General features: G+C 33.5%; 1 protein-coding gene across 4 annotated transcripts in view; it reads left to right on the top strand.

Annotated features, from left to right (window-relative positions):
* Positions 1 to 18972, top strand: part of LOC132698014 (uncharacterized) — a 69170-nt gene that overhangs the window by 12758 nt on the left and 37440 nt on the right. For all 4 annotated transcript variants that reach the window (XM_060663840.1, XM_060663842.1, XM_060663841.1 and 1 more), the window contains one exon: positions 11512 to 11881. In XM_060663840.1, the coding sequence (XP_060519823.1) occupies positions 11516 to 11881 (366 nt within the window). In that variant the 5' untranslated portion in view covers positions 11512 to 11515. The remainder of the gene's footprint in view (positions 1 to 11511; positions 11882 to 18972) is intronic.

The following is an 18972-nucleotide window of genomic DNA, read 5'->3' as shown; positions in this document are numbered from 1 at the left end:
ACTTGAAGAGGATAACAGTCTGCCCTTTTTAGATGTGCACATCACAAGGGCCGAAGATGGACATTTGGAACACACTGTCTATAGAAAACCAACACACACTAATATATATCTGAACGCTAAATCTCACCACCACCCATCACAGATACAGGCAGTGGCAAATACATTAATTGCTCGGTCCTTCAGGCTCACAAACGAGAGGAACAGAGATGAAGAACTGAAAAAAATTAGTACCTGTCTTCGACAAAACGGATACCAAAGGCGCACCATCAGCAAGGCAATCAGTAAACAACAACAGCCGCAGCAGAGAGTGCAGGACGAGACCCAACAAAGATCGATCGCTGTCCTGCCATACATCAAGGGGGTTACTGACAAAATCGGCCGAATATTACGGAAACACGACATATCAACGGCATACAAACCTGATCATACCATCGGAGCAATCCTAAGAAACCCAAAACAAAAAATTACTCTGGAAAACCAAGGAGTATACAGTGTAGCATGCGGATCGTGCAGCCTGACGTAGAAGGATTTCAGCCAGGCTCGAGGAACATCGTTTAGCCATAAGAAAGAAACAAACAACATCTGCTTTGTTTCAGCACCGACATCAGACAGGCCATAAAATTGATTTCGGCACTTGCAAACAAATAGCTAATATTATATAATAAATAATATATATATATATATATATATATATATATATATATATATATATATATATATATATATATATATATATATATATATATATATATATGTATTCTCACGTATTGATTCACGGATGGAAAAATGTGATGACACTATATTCCGGGATATCATCCGTTCGCTCGTTGAACTCCGACTGGAATCCTGCATCCGACTGGAATTCTGCAGACGTTTCGCCAAAATCTCACTTGGCATCTTCAATGCTCGCGCTCCGAAAACACTTCGAACACTCGAATATTATTTGTATTTGTATCTTCTTTAGCCCTTGTAAATATACAAAATACATAATCTTCGGATCTTGTTTAGCCTTTTTGCCGGTAATATACAGTATACAGTATACGCTTTTTGAATGTTTTAAAGCCCCTCCTAAAACATACTCAGTGCATAGTATTCGCACCTTGTTTAGCCTATTAATTTTAATACAATCTGCCTAATTATCTACTTCGTTAATATAAATGTCGTAGACATAATACAAATTTAGACTTTTTCTGTCTAGGCATTATACAAAAAGCCGTCAAAACTAAAATATACTGAGTACATAGTATTGCGATTAATTTTAATAAATTCCTCCTAATCGCTGACTTCCTTAATTTAATTAGAAAATTTAAAAAGCAATTTGATTAAGATTGTCCCATGTTTTGAATTAACCATAACAACTCCATGTCCTACTTAAGTGCTCTAACGGGTGATAAAAGATGTAATAAACAAAACAAACACCTCGAAAAAACTTTATTTCTAAAATATCAAAATCATTAGTATTGCGCTTTCACTTTAAATCAAATTTCTTTCTAAAAATATCAGACAACTTTTTCCAATAAATGAAATATTCTTCTTAAAATATCCTATACCTAAAAAACTAAACTTTAAATTGTTGTAAAAAGTTGTTATTTAAGTAATAAATGGAAATTCCTAACAAACCATTTGAATTAGTTTGTCGTTTTTTTTAAGTTGACAGTCATCCAGTGACTGCCTATTTGTAGCAATTGTATACATATGACTTAATTTGTATCCACTTTTTATTTTCAAATTGCTTAGATTGTTTCTTCATAAATTCTTGCACTTCATGTTTTCTGGGCGCTTTCTTAGACTTAATATGTTCTTCGAAAGCAGTCCTTATCAGCTTTTTTTGTTTTTGGGTCCATCCAATATTCTTTTCTATACACTTCGCAACAGAAACAGAAAAAACAAAAAAATTATCGATAGTTCGCCAATCATAAAAGAAATAATACCTAGTCTAAGAACCAGTGACATTTTTCATTTCATTGATGATTTAGTGAAGGTTTTTTAAAGAATGTTTTTCGCTTTCCTACCTCACTGGCTCACTAGGTATCGCGTGCGTGCAGCATAATGATGAGGGAAATATTTCTTGGTGAAAATTCAAGTTAAATATTGCGTTACATTGCATTGCATTGCATTACTCCTCCCATCAATAATTCGACATTGATAACCAGTGCCGTCCAATTGTCCACTGTGTGATACGGTAACTATATGCTGCTCCAGTTCTAGTTTTTCGTCACGTAGTGTGTTATCTGTTAACCATTTTTGAGATTTTTCAACTCCCAATGACCTTCTTTCTTTTTCCTGTATGTACATGCGTTCGTACGATGTACGATGTACCCTTTGTAGTTTCATATTTTGGAAGATCTAATAACTTTTTATGGGTTGTCATGACCATGCCCAAAATCAGTTTTGTTCTCCAGTTGTTCATCTGAAATATTTTACTTGTCTAACGAAAATCAGGTACGACACGAATACCGCAATATTTCGAAAAAAAAAAACAAGTAAAAAATTAAAACCAGATGGTTTCAGAATTTGTTATAACAAATTAACTAAAATCTGACATACAGCGATCAATATCTAGATGCTCCTACAAATTTAGTTCAAAACTATGTACCACACCGAGAAATTTTAGAATATAATTTTGTAAACCTCTAATAACCTGTTAACATCACATGATTCTTACATTTCTTAATATCAAATACTCTAGCCCAAATATTCCGTATCAAATAACAAAGCTACTGTATATTATGTATAATTCCCGGCCAAAAATTTTACAGTTTATAAGGGTTTATGGAAATTTTTCCAATACGGAATCTTTTCCCCAATGTAAAAAACGCTAAAACTATTAAAGTTATGTTGTTTTATATTCTTGTTTTTTTTTAATTCTAAATTACTTTCCCTAATGAGATTTGGAATAAAAATTTTCAGTGCAAATTTTATATTTTTATGACGAACCTTGTATACTATTTAACTTAAACCCACCTAAAATGGCTATAGAATATGCAATTAATAAACAATTTTCCCATATGTGGCACACCTAAGTGACCAAGTGACCACGCTATATGGAATTAAAAATTTCCTTCATTTTTCCGAAAAGTTATTTTCTTTTGCATGAACAATTTTTAATAGATTTTTTTATGAAGCAAATAATTTTAAATGTTCCAATGACCTGGTTATTACAGTTTTAAATTTGTAGTAGTGAGCAATTTAGTATTTTGCTTTTCATTTATTTAGTAAACTTCAAAATTGATTTAATACATAGAGAAAGTACATGTTGAATTTAACTATTCACTTCTCTTGCCATATTTCATAAAATACAAAATATCTTAACTTACTTAAATATCTTAATAACCCTATTATATTTTCTTCTTCACTTAATGGACATCCTACGCAAGTTAATAAATTTTCGCTTTCATTTAAAAATTTATTGAAGCCTTTATTCATCCCCTAATTCCAAAACGTGACTATTCGAATTTGTTTATAATTTTCACATTATTGCCATTTAAAAATGTATCGCATCACTGCTGCGAGAAAAAGTGCCAAGTGATACATTAAATTAGCCATAATTGAAACCTTTCTCCTTTCACAAAAAACAAACACGCAAAAATTGCACCATTAGTTGTAATTGGTGTAAGACCAAATTGTCTTTTAACTTTTAACATTTCATTGTTCATTTCATTGGGGTACAATATAATAAATTATATTGTACCCCAAACAACGCCAGATATCGCACACAGTGTTCGAAGTGTTTTCGGAGCGCGAGCATTGAAGATGCCAAGTGAGATTTTGGCAAAACGTCTGCAGGATTCCAGTCGGATGCAGGATTTGCAGGAATTTCTTCTTATATCGACCGTACTAAACTTATTTGAATTCAAAGGATATCGGGTAGCGGTCCGTGGTTAAAATAGAAAGCTCCTTTTTTCTTTAACACTCAATATTTCGTCAATTTATTTGTTGACTTCTTCAGGAGTGAACTAAAATTTAATGAAAACAACAGGTCAAATTATATAACAGACAATTAAAACAATCGTGAGAAATACTTACAAAATTAGAGTCTACCACATAGTTCCTCAAAAACCATACCTTACAGTTAAGGTAAATGAACGAAGCGACATAATGAAACAAACGGATAAACACTTAGTATACAATTCTTAATAATGGTAGGTAAAAGTTGCGCTAACGGGGGTACCGAAAAAAAAACAAAAACAAAAAAAAACAATCAAAAACAATCGATCTAAATAATGACAAAAAAAGGGGCATCAAAATAACCTACTCCGTGGATCAACAACGCAACGCGAATACGCTACTCGGTGGCCGAACATTACATTATCTGTGGTTTAACTGAAAAATGTTACAGTATATATTGCTTATTTGTTGTGTATCAGACTTGTAATTAATTGAATTTTTGTTTTTGTTAATATGGCACATTTCAAGAAACAATCGGGCTTTATAATTATTGACACATTGCAAAATTTTTGAATTGCTGTAGTCAAATTCATGTCCTGTTTTTATATAATGCTCAACCACTGCACAAGTATTCTTATGAATACGGCAATCACTTTTGTGCTGTGTTAAACGTTGTTTTAACCACTGTGAGGTCTGTCCAATATAACAGCCTTGACAACCCAAACACGACAATCGATATATGACATTACAGTTATATAGTAGCGGAGTTGGATCTTTCACTCTAGAAAAAAGTTTAGAGACTTTTTCAGTATTATATTTAGCAATTTTTATTTCCTTGAATTCTTTGAAAATATTTATGATAGATTCTGTGAGGTTTTTAATATAAGGTATCTTTCTGTAACACATCCGAGCGTCTGGTTCCTCTGTTGGTCCGTCAAATGTGTTGGAGTTATAGATTAATCTCTTAAGTATATGTTTTGGATATCCGTTATTGACAAAAACGTTGAAAATTTTTTTCAGGTTATTTTGAACAAAACTGTCATGGCTCAAATGTGTAACTCTGTTTTTTATGCCTATAATTGTATTATATTTTTGGTTCTGTGGATGAGAGGAATAATAATTAATAAATCTACCTGAGGCAGTTTCTTTCTGGTACCAATCCAAAATAATTTCATTTTTGTTAGTTCTAATAACCTTGGTATCTAAGAAGGGGACATAGGAGTCTTTTTCATGTTCAATTGTGAATTGTAGGTTGGTGTTGAAAGAATTAAAAATACTCAAGATTATATCTGTTTGGTCACATGGTACCGCACAAAGAAGATCGTCAACATATTTATAAATAAAAGGTAATTTGAAAGGTAATTTGGGTATAATTTGATCTAGTAAGTAACAAAGCAACATTAGTAACAACTCGAATCAAATACCGATGAAATCTTCAAACTCCTATCCTAAGCCACATTTTATGAATCCACACCCGCAGCGAACTCGTCATGTAAACTCAAACCCGATCTACATCGACGGTTATTCCGGAAATTTCCAGGGATTTTCACATGAAAATTACACTCTTCAAGAAGATAATGAACTTCAAAATCATTATTCTAACCATCCAGAAAACTGCGAACCAGAGCAGGATTTTCAAGAAAGCCCTTACAGAAATTTCAGAACCAAAATCACCAAAAGACATTAAATCCTTCCTTGGTTTAGCCCGTTACTACCGACGTTTTATCTCCAATTTCGCTAAGATCTTAAAACCTCTAACTAGACTTCTCCAAAGAGACACACCCTTCGTATTCAATTCAGAATGCAAAAATTCATTTAACGAACTTAAAAACGCTCTAATACGTGACCCAATACTGATTTATCCAAATTTCGAGGAAACTTTTGTCCTAACCACCGATGCCAGTGTATTTGCCATTAGTGCAGTTCTTTCACAAGGTCCAATTGGAAAAGACCTTCCCATAGCATATGCCTCTAGAACTCTATGTAATGCAGAGACGAAATATTCAACTATAGAATGAGAACTTCTTGCCCTAGTATTGGCAGTCAAGCACTTCCGCCCTTATCTGTTCGGATGAAAATTTATTCTCGTTACTGATCATAGTCCTTTAACTTGGCTATTTTCGATAAATGATCCTGGTATTCGTTTAGCTCGATGGCGTCTTAAGCTTGAAGAATACGACTATACCATTGTGTATAAGCCCGGTAAAATAAATAAGAACGCAGACGCTCTATCCCGTGTTAAAATTAACCATATTCAAGATTGTGTCGATCTCCAAAAGAAAATTTTTATCCTTGCATCCAATAACGATGACATTCACAACCGACCATCCACAAGTAAAGAAGAAATCGTTCACGATGACAATTCTAATAATTCAGATATCGAAGACGACACAGCGAAAGTTACAGAAGAATACAACAACTTCGCATACCTTGACAAAACCATATCCCTTATAGATTATTCCAAAATAGAAGCCTCTAATTCGCAACTTCTCGACAAAAACCACAAAGATATTGTCACTTTCTTTTGGCAATCAAAACTTGATGATTTGCATAACAAAATAATGGACGATATTTTTGAAGAAGATATAAATTTTACATTTAACAAAATTAACATTTTTTCTAGCAAAACCGTCAAAGGCAGGAAATATTATATAATCCCTCTTCCATATGACAATGAAACTGTAGTTCAACATTTATTCTATATTTTATTCACAGCAAAAAGTAACTTTGACCTTTCAAAACTATATTGTATTGAAAATAATTTACAACTTCCCATAATAGAAGTATTCTCCTTTATATTTTCCGAAAAAGATATAAAACTAAGAATCGGCCAAGATATAGTTCGAACTCTCGATCAAGACGAAATCCCTATCATTTTAGACCAATACCATTCAGGAAAAAATAATTTACATCGCTGAATCAATGAAACAATTAAGCGAATAAAACAAAAATACAATTGGCCAACCTTGACCAAAGATGACGAAAATTATATTAGAAAGTGCGAAATATGCCAAAAAGGCAAAATCTATCGTAAAAACTTCAGCACACCATTAGTTATTAAAGAAACTCCTAAAACTCCTTTTGAGCGCATTAACATCGATATTTTCGAATTCCTAGTTCGTAATTACGCCCTTACCATAAGAGATGAACTCACAAAATTCACCCAGGCATATCCAATAAAAGATAAAAAAGCTTCTACTATTGTAACTACCCTTCTTCTCTACTTCCAACATTTTGGAACTCCTCTTAGAGTACATTGTGACCATGGCCGAGAATTTGATAACTCCCTTGTCAAAGATCTTTGTCTTTTGTACGATATAAAGTTAACTTTCTCCAGCGTTAGCCACCCACAATCTAATAGATCACTAGAAAGATTCCATGCCACGCTCACAGAAATGATCCGAGCTCATAAAGTCGAAACTCCAAAAGAACACCCCTTTCATGCTCTTCCATACGCAATAATCCGCTACAACAACACAAAGAATAAAACACATGGTTTTTCCCCTTATGAAACACACAGCACAATTACCGGAAACCTAGACCCTACAGACGGCGAATACTTTAATGAATGTATAGATAAAGTAACAAAATCTTTTAATTCTACAACTCTCCGAATCGACGAAGAAACTTTTAATCAAGATCTAACTCAAATTCAAAAATCTCTCTATGATATTTCGGACACCGTAGCATTTTACGAATGTCAAATTAAAACACTTAATCTTTGTGAAAGCTTTACGGAAGGTTATGTATACCTAGAGTCTTACCTTAACGATATATTAAACGCAATCACGGTCAGACGAATCAAAGTTTTACATTGTTCTATTATTTACCCACGAGATTTAGTCATTTCTCTTCAGGAAATTTCAAAATCCTTGACAAAAAATAATTTATCACTACCACCCTATACTTCGAGCATTGCAAGGTACGTAGATATTACGGAGCTAGAAGCATTTCAAACTGAAAATAAAATTGTTTTTGTACGAAGAATAACCTTAATAGAACCTGAAATATACACATTGTATCGTGTTTTAGCTATTCCAATTTTGGACAATCGAACACGTTTATTTCATATAATTGCAACAACAATAAAATATATTGCGCGTGATGACGATTCTTTACTCTATGTAATACCTGAAGATCTAAAAAGCTGCACAAATTCGAGTGCATTTATTGGAAACTCCAGAGTACGAGCTAAACACTGTGTCGAAGAATATAAGAACGTGACCTACAAGAGCCACGCCGTTAAGATTCCATATGATTGCTGTCCTCAAATTCCAGAGAAGTTTCAACCCCCAGAGTTGAAACCCCTGAAACTAAACTTTGCTGTTTCATTTGCAAATGCCGGAGAAAGAAACCGACAATACTCAGCATCGCCGATGGTAACGATCCTCAACAACCTCCGAAGCCAAGTCGAAGACCCCTGCTCCCTATGCAACTCAAATCACTAACTCCGAAAATATGTATATATATATATATATATATATATATATATATATATATATATATATATATATATATATATATATATATATATATATATGTTATATCCGGAAATCCTATTGTCCACGTGGGTTAAATGCCACCGACCTGCAAGAGTGCAACGATTGCGAAAACGTCGTGTCAACGATATGTCGCAACATCCGCAGCCGTCGACCCCGTCAACGTCAGCATAAATTTATTATAAATACTAATTTTTATTGTAAAACGTTGTCTGATAACATTCTCTCATCACGAGGTTATTATGTCCATTTTTACTTTGATTTTAACGGTCTGATAACATTCTCTCATCATGAGGTTATTATGTCCATTCTTAGTTTGATTTTAACGGTCTAATAACATTCTCTCGTCACGAGGTTATTATGTCCAATTTCATTTTGATTATAATTTTAATTTAAAGTTAATAAATACATTTTTTAAAAAGTTATTTTTTAAAAGTGAAATATATGGTTTGTTTTAGTCCTTCACGGATGGAACTATATATATATATATATATATATATATATATATATATATATATATATATATATATATTCACGTATTGATTCACGGATGGAAAAATGTGATGACACTATATTCCGGGATATTATCCGTTCGCTTGTTGAACTCCGACTGGAATCCTGCAGACATTTCGCCAAAATCTCACTTGGCATCTTCAATGTTCGTGCTCCGAAAACACTTCGAATCTAAACAAAAACGAAAATATTCTAATAATGCCAGCAGACAAAAAAAAGGGTGTTCGAAGTGTTTTCGGAGCGCGAGCATTGAAGATACCAAGTGAGATTTTGGCGAAACGTCTGTAGGATTCCAGTCGGAGTTCAACAAGCGAACGGATGATATCCCGGAATATAGTCAATCAATACGTGAATATATATATATATATATATATATATATATATATATATATATATATATATATTCACGTATTGATTCACGGATGGAAAAATGTGATGACACTATATTCCGGGATATCATCCGTTCGCTCGTTAAGCTCCGACTGGAATCCTGCATCCGACTGGAATCCTGCAAATCTTGCATCCGACTAGAATCCTGCAGACGTTTCGCCAAAATCTCACTTGGCATCTTCAATGCTCGCGCTCCGAAAACACTTCGAACACTGGGAGGTTATCGGCGGTGCGTGCGGTATTTATACTCTGGGCCGGAGATGGTAACGGTGCTGCTTGTGCGTGGGGGGAGGTGGATATATATATATATATATATATATATATATATATATATATATATATATATATATATATATATATATATATATATATATATATATATATATATATATATATATATATATATATATATATGTGTGTGTGTGTGTGTGTGTGTGTGTGTGTGTGTGTCGTTCCTGGTTATTTTACTTATTAATTAATGACTAGTTGTCTAGACATAAGTTTCCTTTGTTTTACTAATTACCATCTGTGCAGCCTTTACTAATGGCTAAGACGTGGTGTTCTAGTTGTGCAAGGAGTATTGTGCCCCCTCTGCTGTTAGAGTTTAATTGATGGCAAATTGATGTATGTATTGACTAGCCTACTGTGTTTTGTTTTTTTTTTTCTTGTTGTTGTGATAGAGTGTTTTTTCCCTTTTATATTTTAGAGTCCTGAGGAAGCCTGAATACTTGGGCGAAAGCTTGACTTAACAATAAAAAGCCACTATTCAATGAGCATTTATATCTTTTATTGCTCCCTCTATATTAGTCAATATTGGGCGATCCCGTAGTTATTTTGTGCAAGAAGTTACCAGTAGCTGTTTATTTATTTATTCACGTAATGTGTGGTATGAAATAAAACACTTTTTTATATTCATTTTAAAGGGCCTAGGATGTTTAAACTTTTTACCTTTCATGTTCCTCGAGAAGTTGATAACATAGACATCCATCAAAAACCTGATGGAGCTTCTCCGCATTACCATCCAAAACTTCGACAATTTGTAAATAATCATTACCCACAGAAGTGGACCGGTAGAGGTAGATTAATCGATCGAGTGACTTAGCACCAGTGGATTTCATCTTGTGGGGATATGTTAAAGATCGTGTTTATGTGAATCGCACAGGAATAACTCCGTTTATGCTAAGAAAATATACGAAAAAGACTACGCATGTGTATCTAAGTAGAACGGCTTATTTTCGAACATTTATTGCGCAATAATAATAATTAAAAATAGGATAAGTTAATTTAGTAAAATTTTTCCGTTGTTTTCATCAAATATTGCTAATAACTGGTTTAGCTACGGCTCCAACAAAGTTCTTTCTCCAGTTCATTTATTAGTCTTAAGAGAGCCCTGTTGGCTAGTAGTATAGTCATGGCCAGATAATATTATATCAATAGTCTTAGAAAGAAGGGTAAATAATGGAAAAGTTAAAATAAATCGCGTATTAAAATTGTCATATTGTAAAATTGTAATATGATATACTTTGTAAAATTTATCGGTTTTTGGTAAGATCCTCTATTTTGAATGCGCTGTAGCATCTAATTTCAAGTCCGTTTTATATATTCTTTACTTATATTCGAATAAGGTTAATATCAAATATGAGTGATTTATCTTTAAAAGTAATGGCGGTATCGTTATTTTATCGCAAGTGTGAAAATTTGTATTTTTCAAAAAAAATTAAAATATTGAAAAAAATATTAGATTTAGGTATGTATTTTTACCAATAAAAATGTTGAATAATTTTAAAAGGATTTAAAACAAAATTAAAAAATTGGGTGTTACATTTAAAAAGATGTATGTTTTATTCGTCACACATATGTGAGGCACCCCTGTATACTTTAAATTTTAAATTGTGCGTCCTAATAATATTTACAACGTTTTTATTTGAAATTTCCTCATAACTTTTGTAACTTTTGAAATGAGATAATGAAAATTTACTCTGTTCTTCATTTGCTCTGTACTTAGTTAAGTACTTGCATTTAATTGCATTGATTTAATTCCGCAGCTTATTTCTCAAATATTTACGCTTTCCCCTTGTTTCACTGCGGTTTGACACTATTCTTGTCACAGAAGTGAAGTGTATAATTGATATTTCCTGAAGTGGGGTAAGGGAAACCAGCTTGCTAAGCAAGAATGAAAAACAATTGATTCGTTGGTTACATCGTCGCAATTATTTTGCAGTGAAATGGCGGTTAGCAAAAAATGGCGCGAAACCGAGACGATCAAGTTCGTGCGGCTATACGAGGAGGCGGAGTGCTTGTGGAACTACCGTCATCCGGCCTACAAGAACCGCAGCGCGAGGGAAAAGGCATGCCAGACTATAATCGAGTCGATGAATATGCCGGAGTTCGGGGTGAACGAGCTGAAAAACAAAATCAAGAACATCAGAAGCACGTATGCGCAGGAATTGAATAAAATCAAGCGGTCGAGAGAGGGTCTGAGCGCTGGCGGATCTGACCAGGAGGAATACAAGACCAACTTGGCGTGGTTCGCTATCGCGAATAGATTTTTGGGCACCGTGATTGCGACTACGTCGAATTCCAACAAGATGGTGAGTTAAAGCGGTTTCAGAACGTTTAATGTAGGGTAGGCTGTGATACTTATACACAAACGAGAAATTTTAATTTTATACAGTTATTGAGTATTATAAAATAAGCCAAAAAAGAAATATTTGCCATTCCTAGTTATGCTTTTTTCAGTCAGTCAGCGTGCGAATGAAATAAAAGGTGAAAATTTTATTTAAATATATATAAATATACCGGGTGATGCATTGCCGAACTGAACATTGGAAATCCCATATAAATTTGCTCATGTGCCGAGGTTGAATACATTTTAGTAATCCAATGTTCAGTTATTGAATTAAATATGATGGCAAAATTGGAAAAAAATTATAGTTTTATGCTTAAAGCTATATGGTTTTATGTAATAAATCAAGCGCCAATAAAATACGTTTTGACAATGACAACACGTAAATTTGTGACTAATAATATTTTTATTAGTGATTATTATACGTTATTAAACGCGTTTTAATTAAAGCTAAATATGCGTTATTAAATTGACCCTTGATTTCAAGAATGAAACGTATTATTACCCAATTCTAGTAGGAAGATACCGTAATAAATAACTGCAAATGTTCAGCTGAAAATGTCGCTAATAGAGTAGAAGAAATGGACAATAGAGATTTGAACTTTTTTCTGCATGTGGAGGAAAACAAAATCATTAGTACGAGGATTTTTGGACAAGCTGTAAATAAACGTCAAACCACAGCGTTCTGCACATTAAAAACACACAAATCTTTTTTCTATAAATACGAAAAGCACCATTTTGTTTTGAAATGTGGAAAAAGAAAATAATGATAGGAATTTAAAAAAATATATTTGTTTCACTGATGAATGTACATTCACACTCACCAACGAACCAAATGTTCGCAACTGTTGGTATGGAAGCCAAGAGAATGCATATAGTTTTGTTCATACTCTAAGCCAATATCCTCAAACAATTTTATTGTGGAAATTTGCGGACATCATATTATTATTGGGCCATTTTTTATGGACTCTAACCTCACGGTAGAACCCTATTTGGATTTATTACAAAATCAAATTGAACCCGACTTAGAAGAAGTTGTTCGTGAAGATCAGGAGATCTGGTATCCAATAGATGGTTTTCCCGTTTATAATTCCCATATGGTTAAGGAGTATTTGGGAAATACCTTTTTCTACTCCCGTCTGCAAAATGCCACTCCGATCTAGCGTGCGGAAAGCGTCACGTCAGTTTCGTTTTTCACGGATCTGAGCCACTTCGGACGTTTCTGGGATTTCACCCGACTGGTTTGGGAGCAATCGCAATCGTGTTGTTTTGCGAAAATTCACCCAAAACCGAACGGTCGTAGATAAAGTATAGTATGCAACACGCTCAGTAAACTTTGTAAATCACTCGTTTCAAATAAACTCGTGAGTCAAATGTCGTATTTATATATATTAACGGGAATATTAATGGCCCAAGGTGCCGTATGTTTTGGCCACTCAGGTCTCACCGAACGACTTTTTTCTGCGGTTTCCAAGTTCCAAAACGCTATTTCCTTAGAATGTGACAGAACAAAGCAATGTTAGAAATGTAGCGGTAGTTTTTTATAATTATTAATTATTTTTAATAAAAGACCTGAGTGTAAAATTTATAGTCGTTCCTTGAAGCTTAAACTGTCCTTTACACGAAATTCATTCCAGAAATGCTTTAAGAGTTCTTCAGCACCGAGTATGAGTTTGATCCTAAGAAAAACATATACCTACATACTTAGCTCATTTTGAATATGTGAAACCAAATGTGCATGTCTTTATTGTAATCCAACCTTTGGTATGTCATTGTCCAGTACAGTTTTGGAAATAGCGTCATGGAAAATATTCGCTGATGTTTGTTGTACTGATCTGTTGCAATTTTGCCATCATATTTAATTCAGTAACTGAAGATTGGCTTATTAAAATTTATTTACACTCGGCATATGAGTTAATCATTAAAAGTTATATTATAACTTTGCTATAAAATGTGCAGGGGAGCCATTATTTGGGCTCTAAAAATTTACATGGGATATCTTATGTTCCATTCGGCAAAACATCACCCAGTTTAAATACCTTGAAATACAACTAATAAAACTTTATTAGATCAATATTATGTCAAATTGCAAATGAAATTCTTATTTCAAGAAGAACATGCTCCGTTAAATCATTTTTTATTGCACATGCTTGAAATAAATCCTTGTTCACTGATGGAGTAGATAAGAGGACAAAAAAAAACTAAAAGGAGAAATAAAAAATATGCTAAAGAGTAAAGTATGCAGTGTAGAGAGTACAGCTTAAACACAAAATGTTATTGGCGATATTATGGGCGATTTAAATTTCAAAATACAGATTTTCAAGCAAAAATCAAAAAATTTCATTTTTTTTTAATTTGATATGTATAATTTATTATTCTAGTTTCATAGTTATGGACCTATTAGTAATGATTCATAATGTATTTGTTTTTTGGTGTTCATTCATAATATTTAATTTGAAGTATTTCTTTGAGTTGATGCATACGTAATTCTCTATATACTCGTAAGGTATCTGTATTGGCTAGCCTATGATAATTATTTAATATATTTAAAATTTTGTATTGTAAGGATTGCATTTTAACGACATTTGTGTCGGTGCTTTATCCCCATATGGGTATTAAATATCTAAGTAATCATTGATTTGTTTTATTAGTTAAATAATTTCTACACTTAAAAAAAAAGGTTTTGGTATTGTTATTTTTTTGTCCAGTTGTATATCATTGATTTGGACATTTATATGATTTATATTTTTATTTTTTGCGTAGAAACCATATTTTTTTCCTAATATTAATTTTCAACATGTACTAGGGCAGTATCATCTGCGAATGTGTAATGACGTGCTTTAAGTTCAGTATTTTTTAAATTGACAGGGGTCCCAGGACCCCTGTCAATTTAATATGCATATACAGCCACAGCGCTCATTTATCATTAAGAGCCTTAGAAATTCTATTAACAAAATCCACAGTTAATTTTGATTCTAAAATGCTAACACAAACGATTTCGTTACAGAAGTTTTGGTTAATTTAAATAAGTTATTTCTTGTTCAAGGTTATTGACAATTGTTTCTCTGACTTTTGAAAAATGATTATTCAAGCTGATCGTCTCTTTCTATACAGGTAAACTTATTTTCACTTAACATATCTTTGAAAAATGTATTCTTTGTTTTTATTGGGTTTTTGCCTGTTTTATTCTACTGTATTTTAAAATATCTATTTTTAAACATTTTATTTTATTATTAACTCGATTTCTCATATTTCTAGACTAAGTATCCAACTGTAGATTTCCAAGATTTTTTGTTTTGATTTTATAGAGTTGCCCTTTTTGTATCATCATCTCAAGACCTCCTGATTGATCCAGTCACTAGACTTTTTTTTTGGGACTATTTTTTGGATTTTGTAATCAAATGAAGTCATTTTCGCCTCACTCTGCTTTTGAATTTTTGATTTAAAATCAAATACATTATTATCTAATATGCCATTGACGATTTTCTGTATGACGGACTCATACAAAAAATCGTCAATTTTTGATTCTAAATATTTTCTGCTCTCAAGTCAATACATTTTTCTTATTTTGACAAATACGTCACAAAAGTTGCAATCGAACAAAATAATAATAATGAGCATACATGAAAATTTGTAATGTAAATTTGTAAAAATGAATTTTGAAATTTAAAACATTTGTGTTTAATGTTACTCTTTACTTTTTATCGAATTCTATTTTTTTTGTATTTTTTTCGTACATTGTACAAAAAACAAACGTGAGGTATTGCGAACCTTATTTTAAACCAAGCAAAAACTTTCATAAAGAATGACTTTTCCCTATCTTTCACTATTACTCTATTCTCTTTTCTACTCCATCCACAAAATCCTCCTCGAGGTATTATAAATGAACGCATTACTACACAATTTAAAGAAGTCAATATACTAGAAATTTTATATGAAACTATGGGCTACTTGAAGTGTCGCACCTTTCTCTCTTAAACAAGCCCGAGATTGTTGAAATCGGATAAGTCAAGATATAATAATTTATGTAATTACGTATCGAAGGACTCCTCTCTCATTAAAATCAGTACACCAATAAGTCGAGACAAAATGTATGCTGAGTATAGTAGTTTTCGCGACAGGGGCGGGTACCACCCTCCAGCTTACAGAATAATATGCACTGTTTAAATTATGGAGCAAATTCATTTAAAAATCGGGAATTGCATTTTTTTCCTTTCCTCTTTTAAATTGTTTCCGTATTCGGATTTTGCGTCTCTTACATTTTTTGAGCAAAAGAATAAGAAACGGAAATTTAATATTGAAACTCAGGGAATTGGAATGTTACTTTTTATTGGATATTCAGACAAAACGAGAAATCATACAAGACATTTTTTCTCAGTTTTTTTCTGCCCCGTCCAAATGGTACCCAGCGTTTTTCTCCCCAAAATAATTGTTCACGAAAATCTTTTTACTCCGAGTTTTTAGAAACAAACAAAATTCGCTTGGGGCTAGATCTAGTGAGCAAAGCTGATGGTCAAGCAGTTCAACCGATTTTTTTTTGAAAATGTGACAGTTTTTTCGCAATTTCTGTCCTCTGCTTGTTAAATAATGATGCGTAGTATGCTCCTGTAATGCTTTTTCGTTTTTGAAGATAATCGATTAAGATGACTCCATGGCTATCCCAAAAAACAGTCGCCATCACTTTCCCAGCCGAAAAAACAGCTTTTGCTTTTTTCGTAGTCGGTTCCCCCTTCGAAGTCCACTGTTTTGACTCTCTTTTTGATTAGGTGTATCCAAGTTTCATCTACAGCAATTAATTGACGTCAAAACTCTGATTCATTGTACTTAAACTGCGCTAACCGAGCGCTGGAAACGTTTATTTGAAGACGTTTTTGATCTAACATGAGTAAACGCGGTACCCAGCTTTCTCATGCCTAAATCTTGATTTAAAATGTAAAAAACACGTTCTTCGGGAATTTTCAGAACCTCTGCTATCCCTCTCACTTCAATTCGACGGCCGTTTAACACCATTTGATGACTTAACCAATATTATCGTCAGTAATTACAGTTTCTGGACGCCCCGAACGTTCATTATCTCCTAACCTCTTACGGCTACCTTTGAATTCAGATGCCCAAAATTTCACTGTGGTAAATGAGGGTGCAGAGTCCCCAAACACAGAGTCCAATCCAACTTTAACTTGTGCGGCACTAGTTCCAATCTTCAACTTTTCAAGTGACCCTCGTATTATTATTAAGTGTTAAAATGTCCTTCACAATATGCTAATCGATTTAAAAACCCTGCGATAACATTCAACAGGTCTATGGACCCCTTCTACCAATCCACTCCAGTAAGATTTTGACTGAACAAATAAGTCAATAGTTTAGTTATTCAGAATCCTAAAATCGGCAAAGCTCTTCGCAAAATTGTTAAATTTTCCATAATCGGCGTCTACTGAGATCTTCTCAGCTATTTTTTTTCTACTACATTCGTACATTTCACTGATAAAACCGTCAGAATTGACAAACGTCCAAATGAAAATTGTGCGGTAATATCTCCAAAAAGATCTGATTACTCCCAATTTAAATAAATATATATAAAATCCAAATTTGCTGGGCAGGATGATATGATGATATAGATTTTTGGTTTCATTTTTGTCTGGCAATCACACAATTACAATCACCAGCAGTCATCGTTCCTGGATGTTCACATGGGGGCCCCACAGGGCACTATTCTTGGTTCCTTGTTGTATACTGTTTTCACCTTTAAGTTCGTGGGTGCACTCCATCCCTGAAGTTGTCATTTTATGACACTCAAATTCTTTAAGAAAAATTTCTCGCTGAGGATGTCATTAATACTGATTTTTCCACTCGCGTCTGTAAAATACCTAATTACCCATCGATCTAGCGTGCGGGAAGCGTCACTTTACCACGTTAGTTTCGTTTCCCATAATTCCGAGCCACTTCTGTCACATGATCTTATTGTATCAATCCCATATACCGTGATGACTTTATATTTTAGTTTTTTTTGGATCACATGATCTAAGGAAACTATGTAAAATAAAAGTACTTGTTGCGGGTTGCGCTACGACCAGACGTGTTCTTTATTAACCTGTCTCTTCTAAATAAAATAGAAGTTAAACAACAAAATAAACCTGGCGCAGTTAAATATTCGAACCTAAAAGAAGCCAACGATGTCGACCATAGGCTGAACTGAGAGCAAGACCGAAAGATTCCGTGATTTTCTGGATGTTTGCAGATTAACATTTTTGTAAGCATGGAACCTGGTATATCGCCCATGAGCTTTACCGGTGGTAATCTTGGTCAAGAATGGAAATTTTGGAAGCAGAAGTTCACAAATTATCTCAAAGCAACAGAAATTATTAAAAAGGGGGAATCGACAAAATGTGCTCAACTTTTGACCTTGATGGGAGATGAAGGTATTCGAATTTATAACACATTCACATATGAAGATGATGTAGAGGAAACTTTAGAATTGCTTTTTAATAAGTTTGATGAATATTTTAATCCAAAAACTAACCTTACTTATGAGAGGTATAAATTTTTATCATGTCGGCAGAAAGAAGGCCAAACTATAGAATAGAATAGAAACTTGTCATTATCATGTGAACTGGAGAATTTGAGAGAATCTTTAATAAAAGACTTGTTGGTATGCGGATTGAAATGCGATAAATTAAGAAAACAGCTACATTACTAAATATTTCCGGGCTTTTGAGCCGTGGTCCCGAGATTAAACTCGACGTTTCGTCTACAACTGCGGCAGACATTTTCAAGAGCGGCGATGCGGTAACGGTCGAAGTGTTCTTCCGTACTGCTCTCCGATGACTGGTTTGTTGACGGGAAGATCCGCCGTATTTAAGCGCGCTGTAATGGGCGTGACCTCGGTGGCGGGCTTGGGTTGAACTTGTCTGGGTAAACACGTTGTTTTGTTGATGACCTGAGTCCATGTTTTACTGATATTGAGACCTTCTTCTTTTCTATTGAAATTATTCCGATGTTTTTGAATTTCAATAGCTTCTCTGAAAAGACGTGGATAAAAATGTGGTGTTTTGTCCAGTA

Source organism: Cylas formicarius, unplaced genomic scaffold (genome assembly GCF_029955315.1).
Source record: "Cylas formicarius isolate icCylForm1 unplaced genomic scaffold, icCylForm1.1 PGA_scaffold_2__14_contigs__length_35257938, whole genome shotgun sequence".
Classification (NCBI taxonomy): Eukaryota; Metazoa; Arthropoda; class Insecta; order Coleoptera; family Brentidae; genus Cylas; species Cylas formicarius.
This window is presented reverse-complemented; position numbering and strand designations above follow the sequence as displayed.